The 22,929-nt window shown below is 56.6% G+C and overlaps 1 protein-coding gene across 2 annotated transcripts in view; it reads left to right on the top strand.

Annotated features, from left to right (window-relative positions):
• HIVEP3 (HIVEP zinc finger 3) overlaps positions 1–22,929 on the top strand; it is a 95,218-nt gene that overhangs the window by 62,254 nt on the left and 10,035 nt on the right. For both annotated transcript variants that reach the window (XM_030328167.2, XM_030328166.2), the window contains exon 4: positions 18,794–18,969. In XM_030328167.2, coding sequence (XP_030184027.1) covers positions 18,794–18,969 — 176 coding nt within the window. The remainder of the gene's footprint in view (positions 1–18,793; positions 18,970–22,929) is intronic.

Raw genomic sequence — 22,929 nt, 5'->3', positions numbered from 1 at the left:
CCTCGCTTTGCCAATGAGGAAACTATGCCCTAGGGAGACATTAACACAGCATGTTAGTGACGGAAGCCATCCTGTTGACCCCCCCCTCAGAACGTGCCAGTGGGAGGCAGGAAGGAAGGTGGTGTCATACATGTATAGGTGTGTGTGAGGTATGTCACTGTACTGACAGCAGGGAGATGGTTCTGGAATGGTACTGCCTTGGAAACATGCAGTGCCTTCAGCTCCCATGAAGAGAGAGGACCAACCCCACAGGATTCCTTTGGTTCTAGAGACAACATAGGGTGGCCTGGTTGGGGGGCCACAACCCACGCAGGTTGAGGAGGGCACCCGTCCCCAGGCGGTGGGCCATGACTGGGGCCGGTGGAGCGTGACCAGCTGGGGAGGCCTGGGGTGGCCTTGGAGGGAGGAGCTGGGCACCGAAGCGTTGGGGGAGAATGGGATATGGAATTGGCAACTTGCTCTCAAATGGTTCGGGGAGAAAGTTGTTTCCCCCCACTATACTTTTAACTTTTCTGTGTGTTTGTAACAGTTCCAAAATAGAAACGTAAGATAAAAAAGAGAGAGAATAAATTTGGCTCGGAAGAAAAGAGACTGAGGAAGCCAGAAATCGAGGAAAGAGTTGAAAAGGGATACGAGCTGTCAGGGGCTGCTGGGCAGATTTCTGGACAAGTGGAGTCAGCCAAGGCCAAGAGGGGGAGCTGAGGGCATCAGACCAAAGGACGAGTGGGGCCTGAAGTCCAGGCAGAATTTTGGACCCATGATGTGGACGGGTGTCATCTGTCACTGTGGGTGGCTTATAGACTGAAGAGGGACAGCCCAGCTGGCAGGAGGGTTGAGGGAGGTATGTCCTGGGGCATAGCAGCCAGCAGAAGACAGATTGGGCCGGAGCCGGGCAGCAGGGGGCCTGGTGTGCCAGGCAGGCAGGTTCCCAGGAACATGGTGGCAACAGACCGGGCAGGACACAAGAGCCAAAACGAGCCTAAGGCAGCCAGCAAGAAGCCAGGCTGTGAGTGAGGCCTTGTGACCTTCTGGCAAGTACGGCTGGCAGACTGGGGCCAGGAGGCAGCCAGCCAGGGGCCAGGCGAGGGCTTCCGGGGACTGGAGCCAGGAACAGGGAGGGCATCTCCCCAGGGATGGTGGCAAGGAGTGGAGGCAGCTGGCAGTGTCCAGAGGGCCAGGGAGGCTTGTCCATAGGCTATGCTGTACAGCCTGGGGCAGGATCTCTAAGGGGTCAGGTAGGAAAGCGTGTTCACCCAGTGGCGGCCAGATCAGATGCAGGCTGATTCAAAAGGAAGGAGAGCCATCCCCTGACAAAGAGGAGGAGGCCAGTTCCTGTAGACTTTCAAACGTCAGCAGATCGGGCAGCTGGGCTGCCTCCGATCTGTCTCTCAGAAGTTTCTGGGACTGCTTAGCCTGCAAGCTCAGGAGCAGATTCTGAGAAGCGTGATTTTCCTAAGGGCTGTAACCCACTGGCGGTGGCTCTCTGTGGACTCTGGGTTCTCACCATCACAGTGAGTGGTGCATCCTTTGAGTGAGGGAGGCAGCTGGGGAGTTGCATCCTCTCTGTGACCAACAGGAGCCCCATGGGGCAGAGCAGGGGATGGGGTTTGAATGGGTCTGGGCCCAGGGAACCCCGGGGGGCCAGCCACAGGGTGAGCAGTGACCCAAGAACTCCCACCAGGGATGGAAGGACGCAGCAGAGGTGGGACTTGGGCCTGGCTGCAGCCTCGCCAGACAGACGGGTGCTGTCCGCCCGGACCCCAGCAGGATATCGGGGGGTCTGGCTGCTGCAGGAACCCACGGGTGTCCCCACACTGATCTAGGCTCTCTCCCTTCCCCGTTTTAGAGGCCTTAGTCTGCCCCATCCCTCTGAATGGCCCCCGAAGGTCGACTCTCACCTGAGGTAGAGGAGAAGCTGCTGTGAATGTAGTCAGGCTCTGCCTGGGGTCCAGCAGGATGGGGCCTCACGCCTGCTCACGTCCCCATCAAAAGGGGGGTGCCCATCCCCTCACTTCCTTGGGTCTCCTCTGCCCAGACTGGCAGGAATCCCTCTCAGTCCAAACACTGAAAACAGCAAGCAGGGCTCCCCCAGGTTCGCTGGCGTCGGACCACACTGGCAGGGGGAGCCTTTCTCTGCAGTACAGTGATGAGATGGGGGTCAAGGGCTGGTCTCTGCAGGACGGCCCAGAGGAGCCGGTTGGGGTCCCAGCAGCCTCGGTAGACAGGCCTGGCCATCCGCCATGGGGCCCCGGGGGGCGCTCTCAACACCCCACCTGCTGGGTGGGCCTAGGGGACACTGTCACTCTCCTCCCAGAGAATCACAGCACAAGCTCACGAGGCTCAGAACTCTGCTTCCACCCTTCCAGGAATTCCTCACAGGCCGCGTTCCCTCCCTGGACTCCTGGGCACTTGGCTCCTGCCCATGTCAGCCTGCTTCACGGCAGGTGCTTTGTGTCTGCAGCTACCTGGGTGAGAGCCTCCCGCAGGCTGTGACGCAAACCATCAGCGTGAGTTTGGGCAGTACGTGGACAAATGCTCCTTATTTCCTCTGTCACGTTCTATTTTAATGTGTGTTAGAAATAATGTAAAACAACACATGAAACCTACAGTTCTGTGACGGTGAGGCCTTAGGATGATGCCTTGCGGGGGCGGGGGAGGGGACAGGACACACAGGGGCATGCTCAGGAGGCCTGTCTCTGAGCCCTGATGCTGGAGAGCGCGAGATGGGGGTCCTCGGGCTGGGTTCTGAAACACCAGCCCCTGGAGCATCACCGCAGCCCTTTACAGTGCTCCTAGAAGATCACTTCCGGTGGGTAGGGCATGGCAAGAATTGGAAGGAGGCAGCAAGGAACTGGAGGTTGGACACTCTGGGCTGGGTCCTTTTCTATGGTTTCGGAGAGAATCGCTGCATCTGGAGTCCAGGAGACCTGGGAGTGGCCTTGGCTCTGCCCAGATGGGCCGTGTGATTTGGGGCAAGCTGGGACAGGGGCCCTGGGAAGTATGGAAGCGGCCTGTATGGGGAGGCAGAGCAATGTCAGTGGGAAAGCTGGACACAGGCTGGACTGGGGGGTCCAGGACCGCAGCCTCGAGCCAGCCCACCTGGGCTTGAGTCCCTGCTCCGTCACCTGCTGGGTGTGTAACCTCTCTGTGCCCCCCTTTGTCACCTGCAAAATGGGGAGAGTACTAGGGCTGTGCTAGGACTGAACGTGTTACCATGCGTGTGCCGGCACCCGCAGACGTGCAGTGAGCGTCAGCTTGCAGGGTCCTGTCCCTCCACTCTGACACCTTCTGGACGGCTTTGCGCAGGCGGCCATCGAACAGGAGGACCGGGCACCGCTCTGGGAGCACCTCCGAGGACAGGCAGCAGTTTGACAAAGGCATGGGCAGGGCAGGGGCGGGTTGGAGGGTGGGGGAGAATTGTTCCAGATGAACGAACTGGCAGAGGGGAAGGCCGGAGGCTGCGAGAACAGGGAGCTGATGCGGCCTGAAGCGGCCGTGAGTGGGGGGCAACCAGAGAGGTGGGGAGGTGGGGGGAGGGGCCTGGGGTCCGCCACAGCTGTCAGTTGTGGGTGCGGAAGGACTTCTGTCCCTTTCCATTCATTTCATTTTTGTGAGAAGACAGGGGGGGATGAACAAAATAGGAATTACTGTAAATTGTAAACACATCGTGCATTTGGAGCTATTTTTAAATCCCCAAAGCTTGACATTTCTGTGACTCCACCACGCAGTTGGCCCTAAAGCCTGGCTCAGAAAGTTTTTGCTGGCGCCCCAGTTCCCTCCGGTTCCCTCCAAAGCACCGCCTCCTCAGTCTCTTCTCCCTGCCCTGGCCTCTGTGTGACCCATGCTTCTCTGCTTCAGTGCCTTTGCTGATGCTGTTCCCTCCTCTCTGGAGGGCCCCCTCCCCCTCTTCATCCCCAAATCGTCACACCTGACCTGTCCTTCAGGGATCATTCCCATGGCGCCTCCCTGACCTTCCTCACCCTGCCACCGCCTGCCAGACTTCATCTCTCCTTCTGAACCCCCAGGACCTGTTATCTTCCCTTAACTTGACATTTTTATTTTCTGTTTGGTCAGACAAACGGATGTTTCCCCTGATGGCTGGCCTTAAAGCCCCCAGGCAGGGGAACTCCACTTCGTAAAATCCATGCGTGGTTTAAACATGTACGTTTAAGGGGCGCCTGGGTGGCGCAGTCGGTTAGGCGTCCGACTTCAGCCAGGTCACGATCTCGCGGTCCGTGAGTTCGAGCCCCGCGTCGGGCTCTGGGCTGATGGCTCGGAGCCTGGAGCCTGTTTCCGATTCTGTGTCTCCCTCTCTCTCTGCCCCTCCCCCGTTCATGCTCTGTCTCTCTCTGTCCCAAAAATAAATAAACGTTGAAAAAAAAAATTTTTTTAAACATGTACGTTTAAAAATGTAGGCAGCGGCACAATACAAATGATCTTTGGTGTGATATATATGGTGCCACTTACTAGCTGTGTGGCTGAGAGCAAGTCGCCGTGCCTCTCTGAGCTCAGTGTCTCCATCTCCGGAACAGGGACAACTATCTCTATGTCATAGGCTGTTTTGAAACCCGGGGGCTGGAGGGTGCTTCAGCGTCTGTCCCCATTCTCGGCAAACGCCAGGGGATCTGCAGGGAATGTTAGCAGGATCTGTTCCCTTTCAGCCACTTAGAGCTGACTCTGCATCTTATCTGGACTTAGCTCTATAGCCACAGGGTCACTCTGAAAGGCACCGCGTGCTGTAAATAGCAGTTGTAAGCGACACTCGGTCCCGGCCGGGCCAGTGCTGCTGGAGGGCTGCCCGTGGCTTTCTGGAGACACCGTGTTGACTCAGTTCTCCACTGGGCACCCGGCCGAGTGCAGGGAAGTGTGTGGGGAGCGGTCCCGGTCATCTGTAACGAGGGCACGCCCAGTCACATCAGCCCTGCCTTGGGAGGGGGGAGTCTTTGGTCGTAGTCCCGGCTCTGCCATCAACGTCCATGCGACCTTGGGTAAGGCACACGCCCGCATACACCGGGGTCTCCTTACTTAAAACCTTTCTGGTGTATCTGTTCTAACGGTGTAGCTGGACCCTCTTGAGAGCTCCTTCTGTTCTCTGTCTGGAACTCTCCTCTGTCAGCTCTAGGCCTGCTGAGAAAAGCATTGCTTGCTTTTCTGTGCCCAGGGGTTGACCATTCTCCGGCCCCGCGGGGAGCCTGCTTCAGCCCCACCTGCCTTCCCCCCTGGCAGCACTCACAGTGCATACTCAGGAAGGACCCCAGGTAATTGACTTCAGCTAGTGACCATCGGATGAGGCGCAGCACGTGGCCCCTTGGGCTGAGCTCTGTTCCGATGGCAGTGCCCCCCCCCGTTGTCCCCCCTTCATCTCCATCTGCAGTAACAACAGCCATTGTCTGTTGAGTGCCTGCTGTGCCCCCGGGTACAGAACTGAGCACTAAGCACCTCACAAATAGAATTTCTAATCCTCATCACCACCTGCTAAGCCGTATTTGTACATGTATACACACGCACACACATGCCCATTCTCCAGATGAGGGGGTCAAGGCTCAGAGAAGCAAAGGAACTTACCTACGGCTCAGATAGTGAGGAGCAGAGCTGGGAACCAAAGGCAGCCCTATTGGTTCCGGATCTGTGTTCTTTCCACCACAGCTCCATGCACTGGGGCGCCCTACTTTCTGTGTCCTCTGACGCTCGGCCGCCTGCATGGCCGGCTCCTGATGAGACCCCGTTGCTGCCCCGCCCCGGCCCCGGGTAGACCTCACCAAACGCTGGAGATGGCAGTGCTTCCCCAGCGGCCGTGGCGAGGGATGGACATCTCTGCCCTCTCCCTCTCTCCTTCCACGCTCTGGAGAACAGTCGCCCCATCAGCAGCATCTTCTCCAGCCGTGAGAGCTGGAAGGGCGTGTGAGCCAGAGAATAGCGTTGGGGGTTCGGTGTCCTGCCTCAGCTGCTCACTGGTTGTGTGACCTCTCTGAGCCTCCCTTTTCCTCATCGGAAAAAGAGGAACAGCGCGACACGCAAGGGATACTTGAGCTCCCGTAACGAGGAAGATGCCTCGGTCGTGCTAAATGATCATAGATGCTCAGTTGGTATTGCTGTTGCTCATCTTGTCCGTCCAGTGCAAACGTGTAGCTCAGCAGTCATGCCAAGTCCAGCAGCCAATGGGCCAAACCATCCTCAGCAAGTCTGTCAGACGGGAGACTTTCCAACTTCACCTTGACCATAAAGGTGATATAGAGCTCCCGCCAGAAGGTAAAGAGCCTTCTGAGGCTGTGTCAGAAGCTGTGGCCTCTTGAGGCTTGCGGCCCCAGGGTGAGACGGGGGGTCACAGAAGCAGGGTAGCTGGCTCCCAGAGATGCAGGCTGTCAGGTGCCTGAGGACGGAGCGTGACGACGGCTCTGTCTGAGGTGCGGTTCCCAGTCCATGAGAAACTTCTCCAGGGGCTTAAGAAGCTTCGACATCCCCTTCACTGACCATTGAGGATTTCAAAAGAACCAGCCTCTGCTGCCTCTGCAGCAGCCTCTGCCTCATTTCATACCCCGGCTCTGCTTTCTCACGTCCAGTACCTGCTCACGCTCAGCTTCACCTTCACCGTGCCGGGGACCGGTGACGTGTTCTCTGCTAGCTGGCCCGAGTGCCTCTTCATCTCGGACCAGACTTCACGGAAATGGCATTTCTGAAGGAGAGCCGAGCTGGTGGCGGCAGGTCTCAGTCTGATCTTAACGTAGGAGCTCTGGGTTGTGCCACGTCTTCCCACCCAGCCTGTCTCTATGCAAAGTGCCTCTTCCGTCTGTCGTGCTGAGAACTGTCCAAAGCATTGAAAATTTTAACGGGGGGTGGGGGGCACCTGGGTGGCTCACTCGGTTGGGCGTCCGACTTCGGCTCAGGTCATGATCTCACAGTTTGTGGGTTCGGGTCCCGCGTCGGGCTCTGTGCTGAGCACTCAGAGCCTGGAGCCTGCTTCGGATCCCGTGTCTCCCTCTCTCTCTGCCCCTCCCCCACTCATGCTCTGTATCTCTCTATCTCAAAAATAAACATTAAAAAAAAAAAAAGAAAGTTTTAACGGAAGGGAAGGTGAGATGTGATAGGCAAGCAGGAGCTCAGAATGTCCGTGACGTGACCACTCCAGCTTGTAACTATTGCCATGCCCCCTCCCCTCCACGTTCCCCTCGTGATGACACTAATTTGGCTGCAGTGTTGAATGGTCACACAGTTAAGGTGGCGGGTTGGAGAAAGGCTATGTGTACAGTTAAAACTGGCACAGCGCCCCCTACCAGCGGAGTCTTGTTTTGCAGTTGGCAAGCGCAAATAACCCTTTATTCTTAAGCTTGGAATTCCTTGGAAAGCTCTTACGCATTTTGCATCTGTATCATCCTGATATGGCTTCTAAGGGTTTGGTTAACTTCACTGAGGCTGCACTTACTGCTGCTGCATTTTCTTTATCTGGACCTTGATCCTTCGTCCTACTGATTCCCGTTTCAAAAGTATTCTCACGTGGACAGCTGGAGTCTAAGACTGGTCAAGCCCCCTGTTGTGTGAGTCACGTGTCACAGGGGGGAGCTGAAGCTGCCTCGGCCATGGATTCAACCTGAAAGTTTGGATGCTGGCATGTTTCCCATTCCAAGTGAGCAGCTCCCTCTTCAACACCGGAACTGGTTCCTCACCACCATCGCCTCCGCTGGCTGTGGTCTTAAAAGGCTTCCCAGGGCACCCGCATCCCCATCAGCATGTTTTGGATTCCTTTGCAAACCTGGCGGGGCTGGGGAGGAGGCAAAGGGGATGAGGGGGCGGAGCCTCCATCATTAACTGCTTACTCTATCAGCTGGTGCCTATGTGGCCCCAGATGGACAGTTCTACAGGCATTGTAGCACCAAACCATTGGCTTCCTTTCTGATTTGGGTGAGAGGGACATCTCCAGGCTTCTCCGTCTATAGAAAACTGGGCCGTTTGGTTTTCCTTACATTGGTGAAGAATAAATTTTTAAAAATTTTAATGTTTGTTTTTGAGAGAGACAGAGTGGGGGGGGGGGCGGCAGGGCAGAGAGAGAGAGAGAGGGAGACACAGCATCCGAAGCAGGTTCCAGGCTCTGAGCTGTCAGCACAGAGCCCGATGCAGGACTCGAACTTGTGAACTCTGTGAGATCATGACCTGAGCCAAAGTCGGACACTTAACCAACTGAGCCACCCAGACACCCCAAGAGTAAATTTAACTGTAGTGAGTGCTAACAAACAGAGCGCTAGAGAGAGCAAGCACTGACAGAGTGCTCAGTACATGCTAGGCAGTATTCTAAGATTGTAACCTGTATTAAGGAAATTAGCTTCACAATAATCCTATGAGTATACACTATTATTTTTCGGTAGTTTTTAAGTGGAAACCTATCATACATAGAAAAAGCAATCCAAGTCATAAATATACAGTCCATGAGCCATTACACAGTGAATACACCTCTGTAACTATGCTCACCTAGCCCCAGGTCAAGAAATAGGACATTATCTCCATTTTACAGATTAAGGAACTGAGGCACAGAGAGGTTAAGTAACCTGTCCAAGGTCACAGAGCTAATAAGGGGCAAAGCCTGGTTTCGGCCTCGGGAATTCTGGCTCCTAAGTCCGATTCTCTTCATTGCTGCACTTCACTGCCCGCTAGGAAAGCTATTACTGGGGGACACCTTCCCAGGAGGAGACCTTGTATTCACTGTGAGATTCGAATACGCTGCACGGCCTGTTCTCATTTGCCTGTCAGTGCATATTTGTGTCTCTGTGCTGCAGGAGACACTGAGGCTTTAGAGACCACAGTGGCACAGCAGTCGATAGCCATGGCTCACAAGCATTGATCAGGCACTTAGTGTATACACATTTCAGCAGCTGCTACTCTAAGACAGCCTTGGGCAGTGTCCCTTCTAGCTGCGGCCGCACTGCGGCCTCAGCGTGTGCTTCCAGAACACCCCTCGGACTGAACACCCTCCCCATCCCCCACCGCCTGCCAGACACAGGCCCAGCTTTTGTGCTGGCATCTGAGACTTGCCTAAGCCAGCCTCAACGTGACCTTCCCGCCTCAGTTCCTGCCACTGGTCCTACAGAATTGTGTTGTGGCTTCCACAGCAGAATTCCTGGAAAAAACACCTGTCACAGATTCAGTGCTCAACAAATGACAGCCCTTTCTTTTTCTGTGATAAGAGATTACACCTCTGACCCTGGCTGACTTTCTTTTTGGTGCTTTTTTAGTAAAGAATAAGACAGGTGTTCAATCTCCAGGATCTGGTCATGTTCCCATTCTGAGCCTGCTTCCTGTCTGGGGAAAAAGGAAGGGAAGCTGGAGGAACTAAGTGATCCCAGTCCTGCTTCAGCTGGGCTGGGTCCAGCCCTCCACCCCCACCCCCCGGGGGGCCCCTGGGTGCTTATGGCCCATTCCATCTTACAAAGGACAACCTGGAGGGACCTGGGCCAGTCTGAGAAGGAATCGGCATCCACCCTGAGTGGAGTAGCTGGGACTATAGCAATGACAGGCCTGGAGGAAAGCAGTCTTGGGTGGAGTGGCACGCTTTGGACACTGTCACGTGAAGCGGAGTAGCACTAGCCAGAGCTCAGACTCGGGTGGGAACACAGGTTGACAACTTTCGCTTCATGGAAGAAGAGCTCCCCGGAAACCGTGAGACCCCAGGTGCCAAGGCGTGTGCACTCATAGGACAATGTGCACCCACGGGCCTGACAATGACCACATCAGAGGATTCACAAGGCTCCACCCCCCCCCACCGGAAGTCAGAGGTTTTAAGGTCCTGCCCAGCATGGATGTTCTTTAACAGTAATTTTCAAATTGTTTTTAAATTCTCAGAACTCTGTTTTTTCAATGTTTATATTTTATTTATTTTGAGAGAGGGAGGGAGAGTGCAAGCAGGGGAGGGGCAGAGAGAGAGAGAGAGAGAGAGAGAGAGAGAGAGAGAGAGAATCCCGAGCAGGCTGCGTGCTGTCACTGCACAGCCCGGCTTGGGGCTCCATCCCGTGAACTGTGAGATCATGACCTGAGCCGAAACCAAGAGTCAGACGCTTAACCTACTGAACCACCCAGGCGCCCACAATGAACAAAACTCTTTTCTACAGGGTTCAGTTTACATAGATGCCTGGTCTGAGAAGTAGCTCAATGCGGAGGGGAAAGGGAGGGTGCAGAACCCCCGCGCTCAGCCTCCCCACCTCCCTGAGTGAAAGTCATTGTTCTAGAACCCTGCGCGCCAGGGCCTGCTGAAGGCTGGAGCAGCCCTGTATAACGTGCACATGTAAGGAGTGCGCGCCTCTTTGGTGGTTTCACTTCTCCGAACACGAGAGGCCCAGCTTCTGGCTTCCTGCCCCCCTCCCTGATCTCCCTGTCTGGTCGGAAACAGGGCCTTTGGCTGCATTCTTTTGACCCTAGCCGGTGGTTCTGGATGTCTGCACTTGGTCATTCACTCCACAATATCTCCACCGACTGTACCAGTGTCTTTAGAATAAAAGGTGCCTCCTATTCTTAGATCTGTGCCTGCTGGGTCCCCAGAGCTGCCGCTGTCTCCCGGGCAGCTGGTGCTGTCTACTGATGTGCCCCTAGAATGACAAGTCGTGATGGTAAAACCAGGGAATGGTCCAGTGCCACAAATGCAAGCCTGCAAAAGGGACAAGGACTCACGTCAGTGGGGGTGGTCCTTCTGGAAGGTAGAAAATTAGGCTCCTTGACCTGGTCTCCCCTCCCGCCTCTGTCAGGCCACCCGACTTCTGGAATCTGTCTTCTTTCCTCCTGCCCCTGCCTCTGCCCTGGTTTGGACTCCATACATTACCAGATGAAAAGCGGTTTCTTCTAGGAAAACCGCCTAAGACCCCCTCCCCCTCCCCCTCGCTGGCCCTCCTCCGATCATCCGTAGCACTTTGTACATTGAGGGGCTTCTGTTTTCTCTTTGTTTTATGATCTTTTAAGTACCTGTTAATTCACACTTGAGACCAAGGTCAAAGTCTTATTTAGCTTTGTATTTCTGGCCCTGGCCCAGCCTCAGGCTCAGACCAGGCCTTCGTAAGTATTATTGAGTAAATACACAGAGTACTGCTTAAAATAGACACTCCACAGGTGGGCTCTGTGCCCATGCCTGAGTTACACACGTGCTGTGGCATTCCTGGCCCAGCAGGCCTGTCCCTGGACTGCCCATTAAATGCCCCCGACCCCAGATGTTGTGATGTAATGTCATCTCTGCAGAACCCAGCAAAAGGAGAATCTAGGATGGGCTCAGAACCCAGCAAGAACTTCCCCTGTGGCCCACAGCCCAGCCTCCCGAGTTTATTTTTCACCAAGGGGTGTGTTCCCTACCTCTTGGCAACTAAATATTTGTAACAGGTACACAGCTCAGTGGCCTCTGCCACCTGGCACTTGTTCCTCTCCCCATGTCCTTTCCTTTTGAGCTCCCCCAGGAGCGTGTCACTGCAGACAAGCTGACGGGCTCACTGTGGCCCGACCTCATGGGGGCACAGTGACCCCCTGGGAACGGACTCTAAGCCTCACTTCAGAGGACAGGCTCCCTGCAAAAGTGGGACTTAGAGCGACGGTGTGCGTGTTTCTGATCGCATCTTGCTTTTGCTTGGAGTGATTATCCGCAAATTTGGAGGACTGGTGAGAGTTTAATGATAAAATATTAATAATAAATGGAGAGGTCAAGAACATACCCACAGAAAAGCTTCATAAGATCTCAGATTAGGAAGGTGACTTGGAGGCCATTGAGTTCACCCCCCTCATTTAAGAGAAAAACGCAGCTTGGTGGAGAAAAAAGTCATGGTCATGAAGGTCAGACATGCCCCTACCAGCTTCGTGACCTTGGGGAAATTACTGTGAGCCAGAAGTTTAGCTCTGGGCTGGATCTGCCTCTCATTCTATTTTATTTGCCTTGAATTGTGTCTCTTAAAACAGGTGATTTCATAGCAGTTAAGCACCTGAACTTTGTAACATGTGACCTGTGTTCAAACTCTAGCTGTTAACTTACTGGCTGTGTGACCTTGGGCAGGTTACTTAACCTCTCTGTGACTCCATTCCCTCAGGTGTAAATGGGGATGATTAGAGCCCCTGTCTTAACGGGCCACCATGTGATTTAAATGAAGTGACGCATAGAAAGCATTTTAAATAGTGCTTGGTACCCAGCGAGAGCTATATAAGAGTAGACTAATAGTATTCATTTTTTTAAAAATCCGTATTTGTGGTTTTCTCGAAAACCTGGAAGATCAGCCAACATCATGCAACGCATGGCTGGAAAGGCGTAGCCACTGTCCCTTTAGAGAGGGACTGTATCCTGCTTTCCAGCCCGCTTCAGCCCCCACCCCCATGCCACCGCTGCTTGCTCAGTCCTCTTGCCACCCTCCCCATTCCTGCCTCCATTTGTGCGGGAATAAATAGATCTATTTATTTTTATTGGAATCAACATGAAATATTTAGTGGATAAATATGCCCATTTTACAGCAGGTCGTAGGAGTAAACAAGCTGTTCCCCTTCTGTCACTGAGCTGGCCGTGTCACGGGCATGCAGTAGCTGTGAATTTCCTCCTGCTCCTTGGTCTCCCAGCCTGTTCATCTGGCCTCTGGGTGAACAGTGCTAGTGACAGGGAGCTCACTACCTCGCAGAGCCGCTCCCTTGCTGGATCTTTGTCATATGCAGAGCCAAGAACAACTCCCCCATCACCTTGACTGAAATGCATTTAATTTCCACCACATCCCCTCTTCTGGGACCTGGAGCAGAGGGATGTGCCACGTACACAGAGTTCCAGCGTGCCTGGTGGAAGCTGCAATTTTCAGAAATGTCTGTGAGGTGTCTAGAGCCCCAAGCCAAGGCGTCATGTGCTGAATGCTCACAGTCCGGGAGCTCGGCATCATCAGGTACGGGATTGGAGGAGAAGCCGCAGAAGGCAGGAGGTCATACCGTGTCGTGTGTAAGAGCACTGGGGGCAGATCTGGGTTCCAGGCTCTGCGTCACCTCTTTCTAGGTGCCTTGTAACTTTGGCAAGACACTCAACCTCTCCGTTTCTGTTCGCGTCTCTATTAGAGGAATAGAATAAGATGCTCTTGAAGATCCTGGCACCTCCAGACCTCTCCCACCAGCCTTGTTCATTGCTTGACCGAAGGCGGCAGAACTGAAAGCTGCGTCCAGGCAGGGGGTCTGGTGCCACGGCCATGGTCGGACTGGCCGGGCTCTGCTCAGCCGCTTTGCTGCCTGGCCATCACAAGTCTGGGCCTCAGGTAGTTAAGCTGTGTGGTCTCAAGGTCCCTCTAACTAAGACATTCTGGAACCCAGAGAAACAGCTATTTTTCTTGAAGAACAAAACTAAACATTTCCCGGACTGGCTGATACTGGTTTGTCAGGGAAGCAGAAGACAGGCAGGTAGGTGGGGCTCAGAGAAATGGCTCCCTGTCCCGGGAGCTGTGAGTTAGCTGCTTCCAGGCCTGTCAGCATGGACTGTCTTGTGGCCCCAGAACAGGCAGGGGGTCCCTCACTTCTCCCCCCTGGGTCAAGGGCAGCCTTAGGCAGACGGGGAGGGGCCGGCAAACCTGGGAGGCAGGACTGGGCCCCTAGAGGCCCCACCATGGTTTTCTGGTTTCCTGCCCCGGCTCTCTGCAGGGCATTTTTCTGTTAGCTGTCAACACCTGTGGGTCCCACCCAGCGCTGGCGGCCCTTTCAGGAAGGGCTGGGTGGAGAACGATGCTGTTCTTGTTTGTCTGCAGTGTTACAGGGCCCTGGGAATCCTGGAGAAGGAAAGTGCTAAGGAAACCTTGGGCAACATCATCTGAAAGTATTTGGGCAGCAAGTCTGTGCAGAGATGGGGAGCTGGGCAGAAAGATCGCTGATGGGCTGATCTTGGCCATGTCACTTAAACTTCTTGGGCCTTGGTTCCCTTTTCTGTAAAATGGGGACAATGGTAAAGGGCTGATGGGAGGACTGGTTGAGGTCGGGGCATGTGACGGCGCTTGGTGTATCTCCGGGCAGTGAAGATGGATTGTTTCCAAGGGACTGAAATTGACCTACCCAAGGTCACCCGGCAAGCTCAAGCAGGAGCCAGAACTTGGACCCAGGTCTCATACTGACCTACATCCTGTGAGCAGAACAGTTGCTACTGGGGAGTGGGGAGTGTTCAGCCAGTCCATCGTGGCTAGGAGGACCTGGCTATGTGGCCCGTGGGGTGGCCACAGCATTGGGTTGAGCCTGTGCTCTAGCCTCCGAGAGTGGGGATGTCAAGGCCGAGAGGCTGATTATAGCAGAGCCAGGGAGAGAAGGCCTGGGTTTGGCTTTCTCGTGTGCAGTCAGATGTGCTGGGCACTTGCTGGATGTCAGGCGTTGTGCTAAGCCCTGGGGATAGGCCAAGCGCTGAGGCAGACAGTCCCTCCTTCATGGGGCTCATGGGGACCACGCTTGTGAGAAAAGCACAGCTCGACAGTGTGAAGGAGGAGCAGGTGGGACCCCCAGGCTCAGAGGTGGAAGAGAGGGCTCCAAAGGAAGGGACCTTTTGGCAAAGTCCTGAAGGAGCAGAGGAGCTGGTCAGATGGAAGGGGGTGGTGCTGGGGAGGGCGGAAGGCCAGAGGAAAGGGACTCTGAGGCCCCGTGATGTTTGGCACAGTGGGGAGCGGGGCTCTGGAGAGGTAGCAGGGCCGGGTGGTGCAGGGGCAGGGCTTTATCCTGAGGGAGATGGGGGGGGGGGCGTCGCCCCCAGGCTGGGAGGAGAGGCAGGACTGCATGTGTTAGGGAAAGCCCTTCTGGCTGCTCTGTGGAGAAAAGATGCAGCCTCAAGGGGGAGAGGCTGGTGGCCCTGGCTAGTCCGGGCAGGAGGTGGGTCTCCTTGGACCACACTTGGTCAGGGCTGTGGTGATGGACTGAGTATAAAGAGAGAAGGCAGCGGAGGCACTGAGGGGGAAGCCCAGGCTGCCGGCCTCACCAGCCGCAGAGGTGTGCATGCCATTTACGGAGACAGGCACCCAGAAGGAGGTGGTACTGAAGGAGGGACATGGGAACGGGGTTCTGGGCACGTGGGTGCGAGGTGCCTGACGACCACCAGGCGAGATACTGAGGGGGCAGCTGGACGTGCAGTAGAGAGGTCAGAGCTGGAGAGAACAGCGTATCCATTGGCTGTTGGGTGATAAGTCAGGTGTTCACAGAGGGGGTTCACTGGGAGGGGTGAAGAGAGGAGAGTGCAGGCTGGAGCCTGGAGACGGGTAAGGAAGGAGCTTGCAGAGAAGGGTCACCAAGCCAAGCAGGCGCCTCTGGAAAGCAGGCCAAAGGGCAGACAGGAAAAGGCAGCTGTCCTTTGGATTTAGCAACCCGTGACCTTGGCAAGGACAGCCGGCCAGGGAAGCTGGGTTGTGGGGGCTCAGGAGTCTGGGTGGTGAGGAGGCATGGACAAACAAGCATGGACCGTCCTTTCCAGGCTTGGGCTGAGAAAGGAAGCAGAGGGAGCAGTCGCTGGAGTGGGTGCGGGTCCAGGGAGGCTTTGCAGTTGGTTGGTCAGTTAGTGACAAGATTGAACTGAGTGTGTGGTCCATGATGGCAGAATGTGCCAGAAAGCAGAGGCAGAGGCTTTGGAGCTGCTGGGAAAGGGGTGGGACCTCTACACAAACAAGGGGGGCTGATCCTGACCCGGCGTGGGGGGGGGGGGGGGGGGGGGGGGGGGGGGGAAAGGAGAAGTGGGGGATGGTCCTACACAGGAGGAGGGTCCAGCCCACACAGGACGGCTGCCCCATGCCTGTCCTTGGGCTGGGCCCTTTGGGAACCACAAAGCTGTAAAGCTTTATGGATCCTGGTCCCAGCTTTCAAGGAGCAGAGAAATCATAGGCTCCGAGCCATTCAACCAGGACCGCCCTCGACAAGTCCCGGGGCCCCTCAGTAACCATCCTCTTCCAAATCTCCGTGACGTTGGCTCAGCTGGCCGCTGCCCCCTCCAGCCCCTTTCCCCTGGCTTCCAAACCTCCTGAGCTACCAGGAAGTTGCTGCTCTGGTGCCGTCTTTCTGCCCACCCTCACATTTGGGAGCCTTCTAGGCCCTTACGCTGTCCTCCTGTTATTTTCAATCCTGTCCTGAGTGGTCAGCTTCCCCCTCACAAATCTGCGCGTCCCATATGCCGAGTCCTGAGGATTTCCAGCCGTGTCCTGGGCATTTCTTCAAGTCCTCCTCACAGGCATCTCACACTCAGCAAAAGACTAGAGTCCTGCATTGCTTCCCTCCAAGCCCACAGATGGTATCACTCGAACCAGCCAAGTTGAAAACTCTGATCTTTGTTTCTGCCTCACTGTGACCCCTACCCCCTCCAGATGGCCGCCTGTCCTACGACATGTGCCTCTTACAGGGACTCGAAGTCTCTCCTCCTCCACACCATTCCCCGTGCTGCCAGGGAAGCATCTTCTGAGACTTTATCTTTGAGACAACTTTGATGGAGTCTACACTTCTTAGCATGGCATTCCAGCCTGACGGAGATGGTGATCCAGTTGGTCCCGCCCTACCCACCTCATCTGCTTTCATCCACCAAATCCTCCGGGCGTTTTAACACCTCTTGCCTTTGTTCCTGGTCCCTGTCTGGACCAGCTTTCATCTCTCGCTGTCCTCCCTGGCCCTTCCCAGCCCCCTTGTGCTCCCCAGCAGGTTGCACACACCTTCCGTGGTCAAGGCACACGAGTCAAGGCACAACCCTTGAAGGTTCAGACAGAGTCCTTTCTGTGCGTGTGTGTACGCGTAAGCTTGTCGTGTAGGCTTGCTGTAGAGGAAGAAACGAGGGGTCCGAGAGCAGCCTCGGAAGATGGACTCCAGTACCTGATGCTGAGTTGGCTTGAGCCTAGGGTGGAGCCCAAATACAGGAGAAGTCAAACTGATGGGGGGCCGAGCGCCCAGCACCCGCCACGGCAGTGGGGTGGAGGGAAGGGGGGCACCGAGGGATGCCTGTGTCGATGGACGTTGGAGCAGGGGGAGGGTGTCGTGGACCCGGCGAGCAGGGCTGAGCGGAGGTTGGTGTCCAGGTGGCGGCAGAGCCCCCAGTGCTAAGAGACCAAGCCGTTCTCACTTCTTCTCTGGCTGCGAAAAGGATGCTCCATCTCAGAATGGGTCCCAGGGGCAACAGAGGGACACAGGAATTAAAATCGGGTGTGGGTAGCTGCTTTGGGTCCAGGAGTCCTGCTGTCTGGGTGCGACCCTCTGTCACTGGGAGACAGCCGTCCCCTGTTTGCCCATAGGGTGCTCTTCAGCAGAGTGACAAGAGTCGTGTCTCCCTACCAACCACCCCCACGGCCTCCATTTCTTCCCCTTGAGCACAAGATACCACTTCGCCCTGGTTTTAGATGACGTAAGAGGCATCCGTTGGCCGAAGCTGAGGTGACAAAAGCCAGGACCCGTAGGGACCTGTGGACAGCGGTCCATGGTGAGAGAGTGTATGCGTATGAGTAGGAGTGCATGTGGGTGTGCATACGTGTGTATGTGTGAGTACGTGTGAGAGTGTGTGTGAGTGATCCCTCTGTCGCTGCCTGCTGGCTCCCTCCCTTAGAGTCCCTTCTTTCACGTCATCCTGTGACATCCTCGCAGCCATAAGCTGATGGTCCCTGCAGAGCAGGGTTGAGTCCCAGCCGCTGTCCCAACTTCCTCACCCTGTCCCAGCCACCTCCCTGCCCCTCTGCGCCTGTTCTGAGTTTGAGTGCCAAGGCCCCCGGGCAGAGACATGTTGTGCAGTGTGAGTGTGGGGCACAGGCAGGCCTCTTGCTGGGTTCCGGGGCGTGCTCAGCTGGCCAAGAGGCCACACCGCCCCTAAGGCACCCATGCCTCGTGAGTCAGAAGGTGCTCCTGGAATCATCCAGGAACCCCTCCACTGTCTCCATCATAGCCTTTCCTGCCCCAGTCAGGAGACGTGCACATCTATAGCAGGCCAACAAGGCATTTTGATGAGGATCGTATCGAGTGAACCTCATGGGCTTCCTTCTAGGTGGAAATAAGAGCATTCTGATTCAGGTCCAAGAACATTGGTGGCCCTGAGGCCGGGCAGGTGGTCTGGCTGCCCCAGGAGCCACCCTAGGAAAGCTTTTGGCCCTGCTCCTGTGACCCTAGGGGATCGCCGGAATCTGGGTCCTGAGAGCTTTCCAGCTCATCTGGAGATAGGGTCGTGCAGAGAGCGCGGGGCTCCTGGTTTCTCACTCTGAGAACAGGGAAATGATGGCCGTCCCTCATACCTCCCCTCACACCAGTGTCCAGGTGGCTTCCTCGCAGACTGTTGCCCGTCGTGAGAGGCGGATAGGCTTTGGGGCAGATTCAGATCCTCCTTCCATGCCTTTCTGGATGTGGGAGCTTGAGCCTCGAGCTCTGAAGGGCTCTTGCTCGTGACTGTGATTCAATTTGTGTAAAGTGCCCAGCACAGCGTGAGCACTTGGCAAGTGGTAGCCGCTAGAGCTGTGGTCGTCACCTTCTCTCACTCTTGTCGTTCCTCTGGTGGCCCAGAGTGGCTGTCCCTTGTGGGCTGGTGTGGAGGCTGGCTCTGGAGCGGAGGCCCTCTGCCAACCGGTGGCTTCACTTCCCGGCAGGAAGCACAGGGTCTGCTGCCTCTAGAGAGAAAAGAGGGGGCAGCCCTACCTGTCGGAGGGCAGGGCAGGTGCAGGGGTCCATGGTGGATCCCCAGGGCGACCACCCCCACCCCCACCCCGAGGTTCTCTCTCGTTCCGCGTCCTCCTCTCCCGGTATCCGTAACGGGCTGGATGCGGCTAGCAAGCGTGTGCATCTTCTGAGGTGGGAACCTGCCTCTTCTCCTCCTTTTTTTTTCCTTTACCATGACGCCTGTTGCTCATAGGTACAAATCAAACGAAGAGTATGTATATGTGCGAGGCCGCGGCCGAGGGAAATATGTTTGTGAGGAGTGTGGAATTCGCTGCAAGAAGCCCAGCATGCTGAAGAAACACATCCGCACCCACACTGACGTCCGGCCCTATGTGTGCAAGCACTGTCACTTTGCTTTTAAAACCAAAGGTAAGAGACAGTCAGCTGGGGCACTGCCCCTTCCCGCTGTAGGGAGCTCCCCTCTGGGAGCCCTAGCACAGAGCTCAGGGGTCCAGACCTCTCCGCCTGGGGCCTGGGGCACCCCCCTTCCCCGGGCTCCCCGGTGGCCGAGCAGCCGGCTCCAGACCGGGCAGTGGCGCCCCCTGGCTACCGCAGCCTGTCCTCTTGGATCCCACACCGTCCTCCACCTGCGCGCTCCCCCCCGCCGCCTGATGGCGCTCTTGCACACGGTTCCTGGTTTTGATTTTATCTCCTCACCCCGTCCTTCTGCATGTCTCCTTAGCCCTTTGTCCACTGAGCTGGTGAGCTCCAGCAGTTGCACTCGTCACCACCACTCTTGCGTTTGGAAATCCATTCCACTCCGAGCCACTAAGCACACTCGCATGGTCACTTCTCATGGCAGCGCTCGCCCCTGCCTCCACCCTCCTCACCACTCAGACCATGTTCCTGCCCGCCCGGCTCCTCCGCCGCTCTCCCCGCAACCGCCCCGGCTGGCAGCCCTTGCATTCCGGCCCCAGCCGAACTCCGAAGCAGGGTCAGCACAGGCCCTGGCCGTCATCTGAGAAAGGAAGAAGGACGGGCCACGGAGGGCACGCGTCCCACAGAGCTGTGCTAGGAGCTGGCGGTGGCCTGGCCGGCGGCAGCTGCCCGGCCCTTCGTGTGAGCAAGTGGGGCCGAGTCCGTGAGACTTGGATCAAGCCCCTCCCCCCACTCATGGCGTTGACTGTCCCCGCAGGCCAGGCAGGGAAGACAGTGCGGCTCGCCGGTTGCTTCCTGGTAGAGGAGCAGACGGACAGAGGTGAAGCAGAGAAAGGCCTGGGGCTCTCGGACACCCCCCCCCCTCCCCGGTGGCTTCAGCCTCTTGTGCGCTGCAGATTCTTGGGGCAGGGGCATGAGGGCCCTGGCTTCTCCTTTGAGCAAGTGGGGGGCCTCCAGGCTGGCCCCCACTGGAGCCTTGTGGTGTTTCTGCAGGAAGAACTGGAGAACAGATTCAATTTTGCCACTCGTTGACCTTTCTTCTGTTGGTGAAGCTGTGCCCAGTGAGAGAGGTTGGGCCTCAGCTTTGAGGGGGCCCGGGCGGAGTTGGCCAGCCTTCCTCACTTCCTCCTCCTCTTGCTGGCCCCTTCCGTTCTCTCTGTACTGGGTCAGGGGCCAGCTCACCACATCCCCTGGCTCATGGCCCTTCTCTGACCGAGTTCCACCTCTGGTCTCCTAACCCCGTTCACCGACCCCTGCCCTCCTCTGCCTTCTGGCATTCTCAGCGGACCTCAAACTTTCCCACTTAGGCTTTGGTTGGAATGGAGGTGCCGTCCCTCCCGCTCTCTTTCTCTGGTCTTCTTCTCTCTTGGCGTCCCATAAACAGTGTTCCAAGAGGTCCCCAGGGAAGGCAGATAGGCCTGGAGCCCGGCCCCCTGCCTCGTGCATGCTTCCAGTCCCAGAGCCCTGCCATGTCCAAGGCAGCACAGCCCCGCCTGCCTCTGCCCTGGGTGTGGGCTCTGTCCCCATGTGTCCCCTACAGCCCCACCCACCCCTGGCCTTAGGCAGCCAGTGGACCTTCATGGAGAAGAGAGATGGGAATCATTGACTGACAGTCTAAGTAACAGAGTAAAAAACCTCTTGTCCAAAACCCCCTTGAAGGTAAAGGAAGTGAATCCCTCCCACCAAAACCAAGTGATCGTTAATGCTAGAGCCGTAACTAGAACCCAGGACCCCTGTCTCAGGGCATCGCCCCCATCACCTTCCTCTCTTGAGCAGATCCCCCCCTTTCCTGGAAGGAGTGGCAAAATCAGGTGGCTGGTCAAGTGGCCTCTGGAGTGGGGTGCATCTAGGGGACCCCACTGTTCTGTTCTTAATGTGAGGAACCCAGTCTTGAGAGTGCATCCCAGCCCAGGGCCATTTGGGTTCCCTGTGCCCAGCACACAGAGAACCATCTCGGAGAGCCTTCACCTTGATACATATGACTAGAAAAACCCATCCGGCTAAGTTCTCCGCCAGGGCAGTGTCTCCAAAGAGGGGTCCCTATTCAGGTCCCCCTGCCTTTTTGGAGAGAAAAGGCCTGGTCTGTTTTTGTCAGGTCTGAGAGAGGCTGGGTCCCCGGCAGGAACACTTCTTTTCCAGCAGCTCTTTTCATTGGAGGCCATGCCAAGCCTACCGGCAGTCCCCGCCCTAGAGGGTCCAGAGGGTATAACCTGAACAGAGGGGTGCAGATACCACATATGCCTTGGGGCGTGGAGTCCTGGGTGTGAAGGCTTGCCCAGGCCGCCCCGAAGGCCAGGCCCAGGAGGCTCTGTTCCCAACCAGTGATCAGCGAGGGTTCTGAGCTCTCTTCAAATGCTCGTAGAGGCTTCCGGAAGACAATACCTTCAGAGCCAAAGCAGTAAGCGAGTCTGAAATGGTAGAATCTCAAACTCCGTGACTTCCGAGAGGGACTGGTGGCGGGTGGGTGATGGCAAGTTGCAGCAGAGAAAGCTTGCCGTTGGCCCTCACTGCGTGCCGGGAGTGAGGGAAAGGCAGCACACTGAGTCTTCTGTTCCTCCGGGGCCGTGTGTCTTCCGGGAGGCGTGGGCCTTCCCCATCACTCGGAAACCTCAGGAGCCTCCTCTTAGGCTCTTGCTTCCTTCAGGCTGCCATCCCCTCCCTCCCCTCACCCTTGGGCTCTGGCTGGGCCTGGTGGTCTTCAGGACCCTCCACCACCGCCACCTGGCTGCGCCCAGGCCCGGAGAGCCCTTCCTGTCCGTCTCTGTCTGCCTGTCTGTGTCTCCGTCTCCGTGTTGGACATTGTGGTGGCAGCTCGGGCCTCTGGGCGCTAGCTGAGGCGTCTCAGTGGGTAGTGCCGGGAAAGGCTGCCGGGATGTCCCTGTGGAGGTCCGGGGGTCCCCTTTCCTCTTCCTAGAGGGTTCCCAGATGCCAGCAGGGTGACTGTGCCGTGTACAGGCCCTTGCGCCGGTCGCCGCAGGAGATGGAGAGGACAGCTGGGGGCAGGCCTCAGTCTGTCAGGCCTGCAGGGGCGGAAGGAGGGCGGTTGGTCAAAGCTGAATGACGCAGAGTCATTGGACGATGCTCTCAGTGGAAGTTCCACCTCTCTTCCAGCCACTCATCATGTTCATCCACTTGCCTTTCCTCCTTCATTCCAGGACTGTGGGGCTTCCGGTGAGGGGTGGGACAACTGGTGTGGAGCTGGGGACTCTGCCTGGCCAGCCAGGGCTCTGCCCCTTGACAGAGAAATGGTGTCCAAGCCAAAGGAGATGTCTGCTGCCGTTGGGTATACCTCCCTCAGTTCACAGAAGAGGTCCGGGGAGGGGAGGGCAGGGAGGGCACCGGGTAACACTCGGGGCTGCTCTCCTGTAACCCACATGGCCTGTCCTGGCAGAGCCCCCTCAGACTCCGTGACTCCTCCCTGCGGCCTCCAGCGGCCACTGGCACCTTCTCCTGGGAGCCCCTGAGCCCAGACTGGAGGATAAAGCCATCTGCATCTTCATTTCAGCATCTCTGTCCTCCACACCCAGCATGGCGCGTGGCAGAGTCCCTGGTGCTCAATAAAGAGTGATTGTCATGGGGGTGGGGGACACACAGTATGGGAGGGAAGGCGGTTCCACGTGGTGAACGTCTGCTCTCTGCCGGGCACACCCTGCTACCACTCTACATGCACTCTCTCATCAGCTCCTCCCGGCATCCCCGAGAGGTAGGTATTACTTGAGAGTTGCAGGAAGTGGGGGCTCAGAATGTTCGGAAACTTGCCCAAGAGCACACAGCTAGCAAGTGGCAGAGCCCAAGCTCAGACCCAAGATCGGCAAGCGCCTAGACCAGCCTGGGTTGATTGTGCCAGCGTGCAGCAAGCAAGACCCCTGGAGTCCTGAAACCTGGTTCTAGACAGGGCTCTGTGCTAACAAGGTGCCTCGGCTGGCTGGTTCGCTGTGTTGGCCAATGGGA

This window comes from Lynx canadensis, chromosome C1, assembly GCF_007474595.2.
Source record: "Lynx canadensis isolate LIC74 chromosome C1, mLynCan4.pri.v2, whole genome shotgun sequence".
In the NCBI taxonomy this organism is placed as follows: domain Eukaryota; kingdom Metazoa; phylum Chordata; class Mammalia; order Carnivora; family Felidae; genus Lynx; species Lynx canadensis.
The sequence above is the reverse complement of the archived record's forward strand: the minus strand, read 5'-3'. Positions and strand labels throughout refer to the sequence as shown.